This window comes from Drosophila persimilis, unplaced genomic scaffold (genome assembly GCF_003286085.1).
Source record: "Drosophila persimilis strain 14011-0111.01,24,50 unplaced genomic scaffold, DperRS2 tig00000841-arrow-arrow-pilon, whole genome shotgun sequence".
Lineage (NCBI taxonomy): Eukaryota > Metazoa > Arthropoda > Insecta > Diptera > Drosophilidae > Drosophila > Drosophila persimilis.
Window position 1 is genome coordinate 871,954 of NW_020825361.1, and position 13,852 is coordinate 885,805.

General features: G+C 46.5%; 2 protein-coding genes across 2 annotated transcripts in view; one reads left to right on the plus strand and one right to left on the minus strand.

The window, feature by feature from the left end:
- Nucleotides 1-7,161, minus strand: part of LOC6597518 (dentin sialophosphoprotein) — a 42,150-nt gene extending 34,989 nt beyond the window's left edge. The window contains exon 1 of the mRNA XM_026993483.1: nucleotides 7,146-7,161. The gene's annotated coding sequence lies outside the window, so the exon portion shown is untranslated. The remainder of the gene's footprint in view (nucleotides 1-7,145) is intronic.
- A 1,097-nt stretch (nucleotides 7,162-8,258) lies between these two features.
- LOC6597525 lies at nucleotides 8,259-10,635 on the plus strand. The gene is made up of 2 exons (XM_002022671.2): nucleotides 8,259-8,432; nucleotides 10,063-10,635. Exons 1-2 carry the CDS (start codon nucleotides 8,417-8,419, stop codon nucleotides 10,536-10,538), a joined length of 492 nt encoding a protein of 163 aa, XP_002022707.1. The 5' UTR covers nucleotides 8,259-8,416; the 3' UTR covers nucleotides 10,539-10,635.
- Nucleotides 10,636-13,852: the final 3,217 nt, after the last annotated feature.

Consider the following 13,852-nt stretch of genomic DNA (forward strand, 5'->3'; position numbering starts at 1 on the left):
CCTGTGGCATTCATCAGCATGTTCACAGATAGACAGCATATGTGTGTGTGTGTGTACAGATTGGATTAAATTGTATTGAAAACTTTTGCGCGCGCCCACAGCCGAAAAAGATGCGCGTTCTCCCAATTCCGTGCCCCTGCCACTGCCCCATCATGTGGCACTTGTAGGTGGATGCCAAGGGGTTACGGGGGAGGACTGAAGGATGCAGGCTCTATTTACTTTTTAATTGGCAAAATTAATGCAATGCAATGAAATGAAGCCCGCTTCTCTGATATGGGATATGGATGGTGGATGGTGGATGGGGATTGAAGTTGAAGAAATGGATATGAAGATGGGTATATGGATTGGGGATGGATTGTCTGTCTGTCTGGGTGGAGAGGGTGGTGGACGTCGTGTATGGCGGGGGAAGGGAAAAAGGAAAAGGGAGGCAGGGCGATGCCAACGGCACTTTTGTTGTTGATATTGCTCTTCGTTTCATACTGTTGCTGTCGGAGTTGTTGTTTTGTAATTCTTAGAAATTCAATTTTCAACTTAAAATCCCCCCTCTCTTTCGCACTGTCTCTCTCTCTCTCACTCGCTCTTTCTCTCTCTCTCTCTCTCTCTCTCTTTCTTTCTTTTTTACTCCATCTCTCTGTTGCTGTCTCTCTCGCTACAAGTGATTAAGTGAAACAAGAGGAAGAACAACCCCAGAAAGTGAGTGGAGCACATGCAAAAACAAAGCAAAAGAAGCAAACGGCAATTTCCAGAACCGCAGAATCGGATACCCTCGCAGATCGATTGTTGCCATACCAAATATATGATATATCGCGATTCAATTCTGTTTGACTTTCGCTTTAGTTATACATATTTCGTTGGAAGCTCATTCGTGTGTAAAACTCTTATTCTTATGAAACTTGCTTGAGCTTTGAAAAATCATAAAGCAAATGCAATTTAAACCAAACTATATTAAACAGTAGTGCGATTAAGTATTCATGATCCTTCTAGAGTCCTATGTCCCCTGAAATATCTCTTAAATTATAGCACTTAATATTTACCATCATCTTGAATCTTCTATAATTTATTTTCAGAACTGTTTTTTTTTCCACCTCTATGTATATTCCCTTCATTGTTAATATATTAATTAAATATCCATCAGGAAAAGACTTTGTCTGATAACAATTTTCATTAGAACAGACACAAAATGAAAGTACTAGATACATATAAACATGGATGCAAATTAATACTTGGTATATGTTTCATTTTCCATCTGACAAACATGTGGCAAAATATCCTTATACCCTCTGCAAAGTGTACAAATGAAACACAAACATCAGAAGAGCAAAAGTGGAGTCAGCAGGGGCATGAATGTTGGCGGCGTCGCGGTTTTGATCCATTCGCATAATGATAATGAAGATCATGACGACGACGACGATGGCATTGGCATTGCCCTGCGTTCATCTGGATTTTCTGTCTGTGCGGACTGGCAGTCAGTCATTCAAGCAAGTCAGTCACACATATTGAAATAATTATTATCTGCATTTCGAGATCAGCCTCTCGGCACAGCACGCCACGGACAGCTCTGTGCAGCATCGGGGAATCGGCATCGCGGCATTCAGCCAGCCAGCCAGCCAGTCAGCCCCACCATCAGCCTCAAAATTGAAGGCCATAAAAAATCAACGCATATTGCACACTGTCAATCCGAAACCGCATTTCCCCACATGTATCCATAAAGTGGGGGTTATACAGTGAAAGCTCACTGGCAAGGACCATGGAGGGGCTTCAAGAGGGAATGGCCATAGATTTGGTGTCAAAAGAGGAAGATAGATACAATCCTTCATTGATGCTAGAGATCGGAAAGGCGAGAGCACAATGAAGCCGTTCGCTATTGAATCTTTTACTGTATAGAAAAGGCACAGATCGGCCAGAGATACATAGATACACATTACACAGCTACGGGCACAGCTCATTAGCAGAGCTCTGCCCCACATGCAACGCAGTGCCTCTTTTTTCTCGCGCCAGTAAAAGGAAGTGATAATCCTTTGACAAAGACAGCGACTGACAAACTCCCCCCGCATTCGAGAGATTTCGCGCATTTCGAACAGCGCGTGAAGTGAACAAGAAAATCCGTGCAAAAAACAGAGCAGAGCAGAGCGAAGATGCAGAACCCCGTGCCCCCGAGGGCCCCAGAAATTCCCCAAAGAACCGAACCGAACCCAATGACAACAATCAGCTACCCCGTCCTCGTCCTCGTCCTCTCCTCTGCGTCGCCGTGTAATGCGACGTGTTTGCCTCAATTCGAGCATATGAAAACGGTTTATTTTGCTCGATTAAGTTGCCTTTTGAAATGCGATTCGAGGCAAAAAATAAAATGAAAAAGGAAAAGGAAGAACGGGCCGATAGAAGCATAGAAGAAAGGAGCAGCAGGTTGTCCCAGAAAGCGAGACAGGAAGCAATAAAAGATTGGGCAATAGGAAACGACGGGCCCAACTATGGGGAAGATATTGAATCGCTTTGAGCCAGGCCCGGGATATTCGCATTCGATGACAATGGTCGAGCCGCAGATGGGATGGTGTGTGCTTTCATCTCCATTGAGGAAGTCAAGCACTCGAATGAGGAGAGATTGACATTTCTTTTCCCTCAATCAATATATTGGGTGGTAAGCCATCAATCGATGAAGTTGTATTAAGATCTCTATAAACCAACTCATTGGAAGTGTACACTGTACAGGTCAGAGGAAGATTCATCGGATCCCTACCCCTCTGAAGATTAGATAGCATCGCAGGGCATTAAAGTAAAGTCCAAACTCAGTTACGACCGTAACAAGCCATAAAACTTTCACCGATAGACCGATAAGCATCGACACTGCCCATTTCCCTCAATGGGATTCATCGAACAGGTAGCTACCGACAGAAGATAGACAGCAATGGGAACCAGTAGCCCATCACTTTACGATCGTCGTAAACCGAAGAGAAGGTTTCAATTATGCAAGTGCAACTCACAATCCCAATCGCAATCGATACGGGGCATAACCCATCCGGAATCCGGCATGATGATCCTCCAGACAGTAGCCGCCTCGCCTCGCCTCTCTCAGTCGGGGCGCCATTAAATGTGCCTGACCTCGACCGGTGAGGCGGCGGCCATAAATCCCAAAACTTTTACGAGTGTGTGCAGATCTTTTTACGACTTTATTAGATGTCATGGTAAATATGGGAATGAGAATGGGATTGGAATTGGATATGGAAGAGAAAGAGGTGACGCCACTTGAGCTGTCAAAATTATACGGCTTCTGTCTACGATATCAAGCCATTAACGACTTCGATCTGCATCTGTACCCCTGTGATCATGGATCATAAAAGATAGGGCTGTATATTGGGAGTTCCTAATTCTTTTGTCAGGTGGTCTGAAGAATAACCAAATTCGAGTCTACTCTTCCAGCCGATCAATGAAATGAGGTGAGACACAGAAGTGGCTGTTTCCAGTAAATATTTCCAATTCTTTAGTGAAGTCAATTTGTATTTTAAAATTAATGTAATTTAGTTTTGGGTTCAAGGCAAGGTTAAGTTCTTAAGCGAATGTGCACCATTCGATAGCAGCACCTTCTCGTCGCCTCATCGTTCGCCTGTCGGCTGCGACTGACGCTGATGCTCTCCTCCCCTGGTTGTTCTTCTGATATTTTTGCATACGCATCTAGGGTACCGCACCCGCCCACACAAGGATCCCTGGTGCAACAACTAGACGATGGAGACGCCCCTAGGGACGAGGCGACAATATTTATAACTTTTGTGGCGCGTCTCAATTCATTTGTCGCTTTCTATGGCGGTGTGTGAGTGCGAGTGCATCGGTCGCTGGTTGTGCCTCCTGCCGCTGCCTCGTGCCTCGTGGCTTGTGCCTCCTCCTGCTGCTCTCTGGCTGTGCCTCAGACTGTGTGCCGGAGTGTCTGCCACCTACGTAAGCGTATAATTCGTTTAGCGTCAGGCAGCAACAACAGCCCAAGAGCCACAGCAACACCAAAAGCAACAGCAACAGCAACAGCAACACAGCACAAACTTAATCAGTCACTTTAACACCAAGCAGCCGCCACTTACACACCAGAAAGAGAGGGCAACAGGCCATCAGAGAGAGGCAGCCGATGGAGATGGAGATGGAGATGAAGAGAAAAGTGCGTGAGCGTCAACGAGTGATGCTGATGCTCGAGGCCGAGGCTGAGGCTAAGGCTGAGGCTGATGCTGATGCCTGGGATGCTGTCATGGTCGATATTGCGTTGACACCAAATTTGCATTAAAATGCAATTGTGGACCCGGAGGAGACCACCCTTCCCGCTCAGGGACAACTCCCTCCCCGGGCAGACAGATCGGTTTGGATCGCATCGGATCGGTTTTGGTTTTGCTTTTGCTTTTTCTTTTAGGACTGGGTAATGCATCTTTAGTGTCTATTGAGTAGGGCATTAGTCATGTGGAGTGCAGCAGACACAACGCCGCGAAATATCAATTAAATCCGCAGAAAATAGAAAGTGAACTCCTTTAGCAGTCTTTCACTCGCTTTGATCTCGTTCCCAGTTTACGATCTTCTTGTACGAGTACTTGGGTCATCTGTGGGATTGAGTGGGATAGGGTATGGTCTGGTCTGGGCTGGTCTGGTCTGTCTGTCTGTCTGTCGGGGGCTGCCACCAATTAAAAATAGTTTTGACACATCGCAAAGTCGCGACAATTTTTCGTGCCCCATGCCAGAGCGAAGTAATAAATTAATTACAAAATTGCAGAACTGCAGACCTGCAGAGCTGAAAGAAAACCCCCAAAGAAAATAAGAAGAAAATTCCGAAATTTTAAATTTTATGGCAGGCCAGGGCTAGGAATCGAAATGTGGGCGGTATCTGTATCTGTATCTCTGTGTATCTGCGTATTTGAGCACTCAAAAAAACACTGAAGATCTGAAAATCAGAAACACTGCAAATATATGTGTGGTGTGTGGGCGCATGTCTAACTCCCTCTGCCGACAGCGAAATTGAATTCCATGGCAAGGCAAGGGCCCTCCTTGGGGGCAGCCTTTCTACCTTTCTACCTCTCTCTCTCTCTCCCTCTCCCTCTCTGATCTCTCTATCTTTTTCTCTCCCTCTGGGATGGCTCTCGAGGGTTTGCTGCAGTGTTTGCTTGCCTGTTGTTGGTAGACAACTCTGCCACTAGGCTTGAAAGTCTCCCTGTCTCTGCCGCCTCCAGAGCATATGCCACTGCAAACAGGCTGCAAGCAACCTGCAACAGGCAACCTGCAACTGCTGCCGCTTTCAATTATTCACACATCATCAATGGGGCAGCAAAAATAAGCAAAGCTATGCCAGACTCCGCTGGACATTCCCTTGTCTTCCATCTGCCCCTGCCCCAGCCCGCTGGGAACGTGTCTGCATATTGTTTCGTTCATGTCAAATTATTGACCCGCGCCAGGCATTTTGAAATGTTTATGCGTTTTCATGACTGAGATGTGCAATTGATAAATCCCACAACTGGAAATTATGAATATGCAGCGTGCCCAGAGACAGAGTCTCAGCGTCTCACAGGTAGAGTACCCCTGGAGTCCCTGAGAGCCTGAGAGATTCGCAGAGTCGCGCTCTGGCACCGCCCGCTGGCTTCGGACCAGGTCGGTAGCCAGCACTAGATGCGGTCTACGTTCATGCGGTAATAAAGTTAAAGAGCTTTCGACATATAATAAGCGATTGTATCCGGCAATGTAGCTAGCTTAAAAATACATGGAGACGGAAGGGAGTCTATAAAGATGTTCATTAAATTTCGAATACGACAGAATACGACTCATCAGAAGCCAAAGTTAGCTCAGAGATCGTTTAAGTGAATCAGTTCTTTAAAGGATTCCTCTTAGAATAATAACAGTTAAGCCCGCTTAGCGATGTACATATAAAGAAGTCCCATCCACAAAGTTCCTGAATCAAAAATCTTTCCGCATAAACCGAACAGATCGCTGGCGGAGCTGCTCATCCGCTCATCATCATAAAGCAAGCAGCGCTGTCTGTGAGCTGTGAGCAAATTTCTCGCATGGTGTGTCACAGCGTCCCACTGTGCGCCATGGCCCGACCATTTGTTGGTTATCAGCTACAAGCGATCAATACAGCAGCAATCAATATGGTCAATAAAGTTCAGACGCGACTCTGGCCGAGACCTAAAGCCAGGCCCAGGGCCAGCTCAAGCTCCAGGCGAATACTTGCTGGGGGGAGGATGGAGTGGGGTGTGCACTGGGTAGAGGTACGGTACGTGGCGTACAAGGCGACGTGATGTACAGCGCTGAAACCCAAGAAGCCTGGCTCACAGATCACACAGTGCGAGTGTGTGTTGGATTTGGATGCATATAGAAATGGCCATGGGGGACATCGGGGCGTTGGGACGGTGGGACGGTGGGACGTTGGGCGTCCCGTCACCGGCTCTTGTTGTCACTGTTGTTGTCGCTTGATCGCAAATTTGCCATGGCAAGCTTGACAACTTGCAACTTTGCAACGGGAGGCTCCATGAAGGCACCGACCAGGAGGCAGCAGCAATTGGTGGAAGGCAGGCACCTTAAAATAATGTTACAAAACTTTTTGGCATGTAGCTAAGTACGGCAGGCCCTGTAACCAATTCGAAGCAACGCCATGCCAAGCCATCCCCAACTCCATCCCCATTCCCATTCCCATCCCCATCCCCATGCCATGCCATCCGATGCGAGTCTGTGGCAGGAGTCAGCATCATCATGGGGGGAGGCGGGGGGAGAGCAGAATCGGAGGCAACAGAGCCAACAGGCAGCAACAACAAATTGGAGATCACGGTTTTCATGTAGTACATGCAAATTCATTGCTACTGTTGCTCTCGCTCTCTCCCGCTCCGCTGCGAACGATCTCCCTGTGGCAACTCCGAGGCCGAGTCCGACTCGGAGGCAACTACCGGCTACTGTATCCATAACCATAAAGCCAGCCAGCATCAGCAGCATCAACAGAAGGAGAAGGAGAAGGAGGAGAAGCAGTCAGCCGGAAGAGACGCAAGTTAAATAAACAATCCGAAACAACCGACTTGGTCTTTGGCTGACCAAAAACCAAGTCCGACTCGGCGTCCGAGTCCCAGTCATTCACAAAAGACGATGCGCTACGCACAAAACGATCGAGCCCTACAATCCCGTGGACTCTTTGGACATACCTGGCTTGAAGGGTGCTAGCAAGGGCCTCCAGCTCTAGAGGCTCGTCACTCGGCATCTGCAAAGAATCTACGAATCGTATGGCGGATGTCAGTCAGTTGTCAGCCCAAATGCAGGACTTATACTCACTTTTAATTAGTGTCCCTTCAAAGCGCGCTTGCAACAAAGAGAAAATGTAATCATTATGCGTATAAATTTCACTTTGACATTCAAAGAGTGTAATTTCTAACTGATGGAACAATCGATGGACCCCAGAAAAACTCTAAAAGCGCATTGTCGTTATGCAAAGTAGATAAAACTGTTTGATCAGTCTGCTCAACTATCGAGTATTCGTCGCCTTCTGGTGTAGGGTTCTAGGGAGCGGAGGTGGGAATCGAGTCTCGGGAAACATTTAACCTGCGACAGGAAATCGTAGACGCCACCAGTCGCTAACCTGCTCCTGCCGCTGCACCACCCCTTCTGCAGCGCACGTGGCGTCTGCTTCAGACAACGGACAAGGCAGGGAACAGATCTTGTCGCAGATCCACGGACAACAACGACGGGACGGGTGTGTCACTTGTGGCGCCATCGCCTGTCCAAATGGAATTTCTAACACTCGGCCAAAGTCCAGAAGGAGCCCGATATTCCTGAATTTCACTACAAAATCGAACACTTGAAGTCCCGGCTACCGGAGGGCTCGTTTTCTTTTATTTATTTTCGCTTGGCGCATCGAAACTCGGCAACGGGCGCCCCCAATGACTAAAGACGTAAACACAATTTGGAGCTAGAATTGGAGTAGGAGTTTGCTGCACTTGCATTTTCCATAGTATTTCCCATCTGCTACTGTTCGAAGCTCGCGAGTTTGTGGCACTGTCACGACAATGGTTGACTGATCAATTGCCCAGCTGTGTGGGGCTCTGATTGACGAACGATAACCCGATCAATGACGGCTGTTATCGCTATCGAACTGGAGCAACCAGGGACAGGGACAGGGCTGCAAGAGCGACTCCCCAGGGCGAAATCTAACGGTTTTAGCTCCAATTATCGATCTATTGGCCGATAATGAGCGCGGTTATGAGTACATCGTTTGGAATCGAACAAACAAACAGCCGAACAACCGAAGCTGGGTAATCTTCCCAGAGGAACTGGAATCTATAGCAGAGATATTATATCTAGTGCATCGGCTGTCATTATCCATCGTGCAGCTACATATTGCAGCTTTAAGTGCAGTGAAATAAGTGGAGTGGCTAGCTAAGAGATTTGACGTATAAACGAAGATCGATTTTAGCATCTGATGGATAACATAAATGGTGAGTGTGGTCTCGCAGTGGTATGGGTCACCTCTGAATGTAAAGCATTTGCATGGGTCATCGTTAGATAAGTCGGCTGTGGATGGGTCATCTATTTTTTGCATTCCTATGGAAAGGTCAACCATCAATGATTATCTCAAAAATGAGTTATCTATAAATGGTTCATCGCTGTTGTGTCACATCTTCACTGCTAGTTCTGCTCTGTATTGGTGTCATCAGTGTTTTGAATGGCTCCATCCACTGAAGGGTAACATTTGCATGGGTCGCCTAGGATGAGATGATCCTTAGAAAAAGCTCCCTCTATGTACAGGATCCCTTTTCATTAGCACTTTTCAGGATGGTTCATCATTGGACGGATGTCGCCTGCTTTTAAAGGGTTACCTTAGAATAGGTCCTCTCTGAATGGTCTAGATGGGTCATCGGTTCATGGGAAATCTTTGAGTGGTCTACACCAGTTAACACCGGCAAGGTTATTTCTTATAAAAGTCGTCTCTGAATATTAATCCCCTATTCATGGATCATCTTTGCACGGGGGCCCCCGCAATGGATGGGGTCACCCCTACAGGGCTGGGCGTGGTCCCTCCTATTATGCTTTCGCATGGCGGCAATCATAAATCGCCAATTTATGTTTACACTCTACGGAAAGCTCACTTTCGAGAAATGTGTAACAGAAGCTGTCATATAAATAAGCTGGAAAAAAATGAGGAACAAAGTGGGCACAAAGGCAGAAACCGAAGCCGAAAACGAAATCTAAACAGCGATTGAAACAGAAAAAATACCACAGAGAACCGAAAACCGAAACCAGAAAACAATCCAAACATTTCCTGTGGCCAGAGCTCGGGTCTGTCTCTCAGGTAGCGCTCTCTCATGAGATTGGCCTTAAAAATTATTTATATTTTTTGTTAGAAAATCAAACAATTAACCTCGAACTTGCTGTTGTAGTTGCTGCTGACACTCTGCCGCTCTGCGCTTACAACATGTTTGAGACATAAAAATTTCCAATTAATTTTTTCCGCCGGTGTGTATTTGTTGTTTGTTTTTAGTGGCTCTGGCGGAGCAACTTCCACGGAACCGCGCCGCAAAGACAAAAATTGTCACAGCCGCCGTTTACAAATAATTTCTGTTGCTTTTTCTCTCGGCTCTTTGGGGTTTTCAATGGAAACGAAACACATAAAACATGGCCAAACAAGACCGACCATCCTCGAAAAATCCACCAAATGGCGGACAGACCAACAGACCAGCAGACGGACGGACAGCCAATGCGACCGGAATGCCATAAAAAGATTCGGGGAGCGCGAACCTCAAACGGGAGCCATTAAAGGTTGGATCGCCCTCAAGTGGTTCGATCAACCCCTGACCCGACACACGACACCCGACACATTCATTCAACCTCAATAGATGGTACTCGATAAGTAAGCCCAGGCAATCGAATGCCTAGAACTACTCGCATAGCGTATTTTCATCGGAATATAACAATTAATTCGATACGTAAACTTTTACTGTAAGTTCGTTGTAATTTTTATTGATTTATGCTCTCTTATGAACATTCTATAATCAATAGTATACGTTTGTCATTCTTGATAATAGCACACTCGATTTCGTGGGTACTCAAATTCTGTTTGTTTCACAGAAATTGCGTCGGAGGCCGCTCAGGCTGGTGCCGGCTCCGAGCTCGTCTCCCATTTCGCCTTCGAGTTGGATAACAGCAACGAAGGTGTACGTGAGATACCCCATGGCCCCATCTCCGTGAGCGTGGCCACACGCACCTTCACTGACGAGGAGTTCGGCTATGCCACCTTCCAGATGCTGTTTGGGGATACCGATGAGGAGCTGCTGTCTCCTCAGCCGAATATGATGATGCACGATGACGATGATCGCTCGGAATCGCTCAATACCCCCGAGCCGGCACCAACAGCCCCCAATACCCCCATCAATTTCCCAGAAATGGATGTGGACATGGACCTGCCGGTCATCCCGGAAGTGGACATGGAGCAGCAGCCACTTGACCATGGCCATGGCGGTGGTGCCAACGATCCTTTCATGGGAATGAATGACGGGCCCGATTTTATTTTCTTTACCATTGCTCAAATCTCTCGCTATATGTAGTCCTGATTCGGAGAGTAGAATTCAGTTGAGTAGCCAAAATAGTAATCAAAATTTTAAACAAAATTGTTGCCATATTAGCAGCCCAGTTTTAGATACAAAATAGGAATCGTTTTGATATTAGAAAAGAAATACCTTTGAGAAGAGTTTGAAAGACAAACAGCACCGGCAAATTACGTATATATATACATCCGCTACTAAATATGAAATGAACTATGAAATCAGGACTTCTAGTGATCTTGGAAGAGTTTTAGTGGAGCCATTATTAATTGCTAATTATTTATTTATTTATTAATCATCTTTTTTTCTTATGTTATGTATAACCATCATATACGTATATAACCCTACTGGCAACAAATTTCGGTCGATTTGCAGCAAGTTCAAGTCGGATTGAATCCCCGAATGCTTGCACCACTTCACATCCCCCACCAGCCGCACGTAAAGCCGCACGAGTGTCGCCATGTGTGGCATGTACGTTTTACGTATATCTGATTGTGGTTCTGGCCAAGGCTTTGTGCCTGGGATGATGACAAAAGTTCATTAGCGACGCATCAGTGGCGTCCACATCCACATCCGGTGCGGGGGTTGGTCAGTGGTTAAGTTAGTTCTTTTGGTGCCTGCTGGGGCTTATTGCCAATAAATATTGGATCATAAATTCATAATTAACATTGTGCAGCCTCACTTTTGGTGGGGGGTGGGTAATGGTAATGCAGGGGGCTAGAAATGGGTACAGAAATGGGAACGAAACCCATCTCCATCTGATGTCTAGACCCCCACTCCACCTCCATCGCATCGCATCGCCATATGAGAGTAAATGTGTAAATGTAATTTAAGCAAATATTTTAATTGTTTTCGGTCCCAGTCTCGGGGCTGAAGCTGAAGCTGAAGCTCGAGCATTTCATTGTCATTGCCATGGCCATGGCCATTTCCAAGGATCCAGTGAGCAGCCAGTCAGCACCTGGCAGAACGCAACACGCACGAGGAAGGAGGACTCGTGACTCCTTTCGGGGACATTTGGGATGTGTGTGTGTCTTGGCAATGGGTATGATAAAATTTTATCGCTTGGAAATTTTTCAATTTTCAAATGAAACGACAATGGATATGGAAATGAAGATTTAAATGCCGAATGTCTCACGATCTGTCGTGTCTCGTGGAGAGAGGCATCCCACACCGACACCGACACCGACACCGACACCCATCCTCAAGTCGCTTCTCCTCCTCCGCCCTCTCCACTGACAGATGATGCCTCTTATTAAGGCTAACAACCCGCAACAAAACCCGGCCGGCGAGAGGTGGAGAGGGCGGGGCGGCGACGTCGAAGCCCTCAATCTTGAAAAGTTTTTTCTTTTGGTTGTAAAAAGGACATGTTCCACTTGAAAATAACAATTTCATTCAATTTTTGATCATTTGCTACCAGAAATGGCAAATCAAAAAGCCATAAAAACCGACAAACGACCAAAGAAAAAAAACCAAACCAAAACCGAGAAACGGACAAGGACCAGGCGCCAGGCACAAGGACACGGAGACCCAATGTCCCGTTGTCGTCGAAGGTCCTGCCGTGTGCCGTGTGCCGTTAGCAGGCGGCATTCCTTCTTAAGCGGTTTCTGGGGGCGGGTTTTTGTGTGTGTTTTTCTGGTACCTTTTAATGGTAGAGCACGAGGGGTCTATGGTTTTCGTATAGAGCAGTATGAACAGTAGAGATTCGTATATCTGTTTGTCAGTATTTAGACTCGGATGTTGAAGACAAAATTCGGTACGAATCATTTTAGTATCTGCATAGTAACTATATATTTAAAGATATGGTGTCAGATACTTGCTATAGTGGCGCACAATTAAAAGAATGTGTATACCATCACTAGAAGAACTGAATACCGGGTAAATCCTAGTCCACGTCCTGCTTCCTTTTTGTTTGTGCACGCTCGATGCTTGAGCCTGAGTCCGTGGCCGGGGCTGGGGGAAGGGTCGCCGGGTCGACGCTCGTTTGGTTTTAAAATTGAAATGATACACACACCCGCTGCCGGTCCACTTGCATGTGATTGAGTCTCTCCGTCCCCCGATATCCTTGCGGTTGTCCTTGTCCTGGTCGATGGCCAGGCAAATCCTGCACGCAAAATTTATGTTGCATAAAATTTTTCAATGAATTTTATACCAGGAATTTGACTTGGTTTTTCTTTTTCTCCTTGGTGTTTTTTTTTTTTTGTTTGTTGTTTGTTTCGGGTGTGTGTCTTCTTAAATTTTAAAATGACTTTTGTGTTCTGCGACGACGACGGAGAAGGACGACGCACGTGGCATATGGGGCGTAAAGCATTCAGATTGAGCCGTGCCACCCCCCAAAGGATTGGCTAAGAGATGCCCATGTAAATTGAGATGGAGATGGAGTGGGAAACACCACCAAAAAGGAATCAACTTTCAGGCGTATCGAAATGTCCTCGGAAACATCTCTGTTTTGGGGATGACATTCTCTGGATCCCAGCTATAGGATCAGCTTTCCCTCTACAATAAGAATGTCTACACATTGCAGACAGAATCCACCAAGTGGATTGTTGTCAATACGAGAAGGTGCAGCAGCAGCCGGTCAACGCACCACAACAGTGGTTTTCCCACTTCTACAATTATTGCATTTTGCTGTTAAACAAAGCAGCCACAAGGATGCCTCCAACTCCGACTCCTGCGCTGCCTCCAACTGTGGGACTTGTAACGAATTTGTCGCTGTCTGTTTGCTAGTTAGTTGTTGTGGCCAGAAGGTGTGAACACCGCCAGCCACAACAGCCTATATTTAGACCCACCATCAGCAGCAGCAGCAGCAACAGCAGGCAAATGGGAATGAGAGGAAGACAAAGGTGCATCCGAAAGATAAATCAAAATTTGATGCAAAGGCGAACCGGGGGACCACCAGCGTCAGATAAACAAGCGACCACAACACAGACAAAACGAGGATATACCCGTACTCGTACTCGAACGGAGGGGATACAATATTCCGATGGATGGATGGGCATAGGTAGCACGCCTTTGACTCATGAACCAGACTCCGAGACTCAGACCCAGATCAATTTCCGAGCCCGTAGCTCATTTGTTAGTCCACTCCATGCACTAAACAGAAAGAACATTCAACGCGAAGTCGATATCAAATCGATTTGGCTGAGATTTCCCACTAATTTGTTGTGTTTAGGGCAGGTAAAAGTAAAGGATCCTCATTAGAAAGGAGAAATGCTGGACATGGGCAAGGGGAAAGTGAAAGTACCGCATGAGAGAGAACCGAACCGAACCGAACCGAACCTAACCGAACCAAAGGAAGGTACGCCGACTGTCAGGCCATC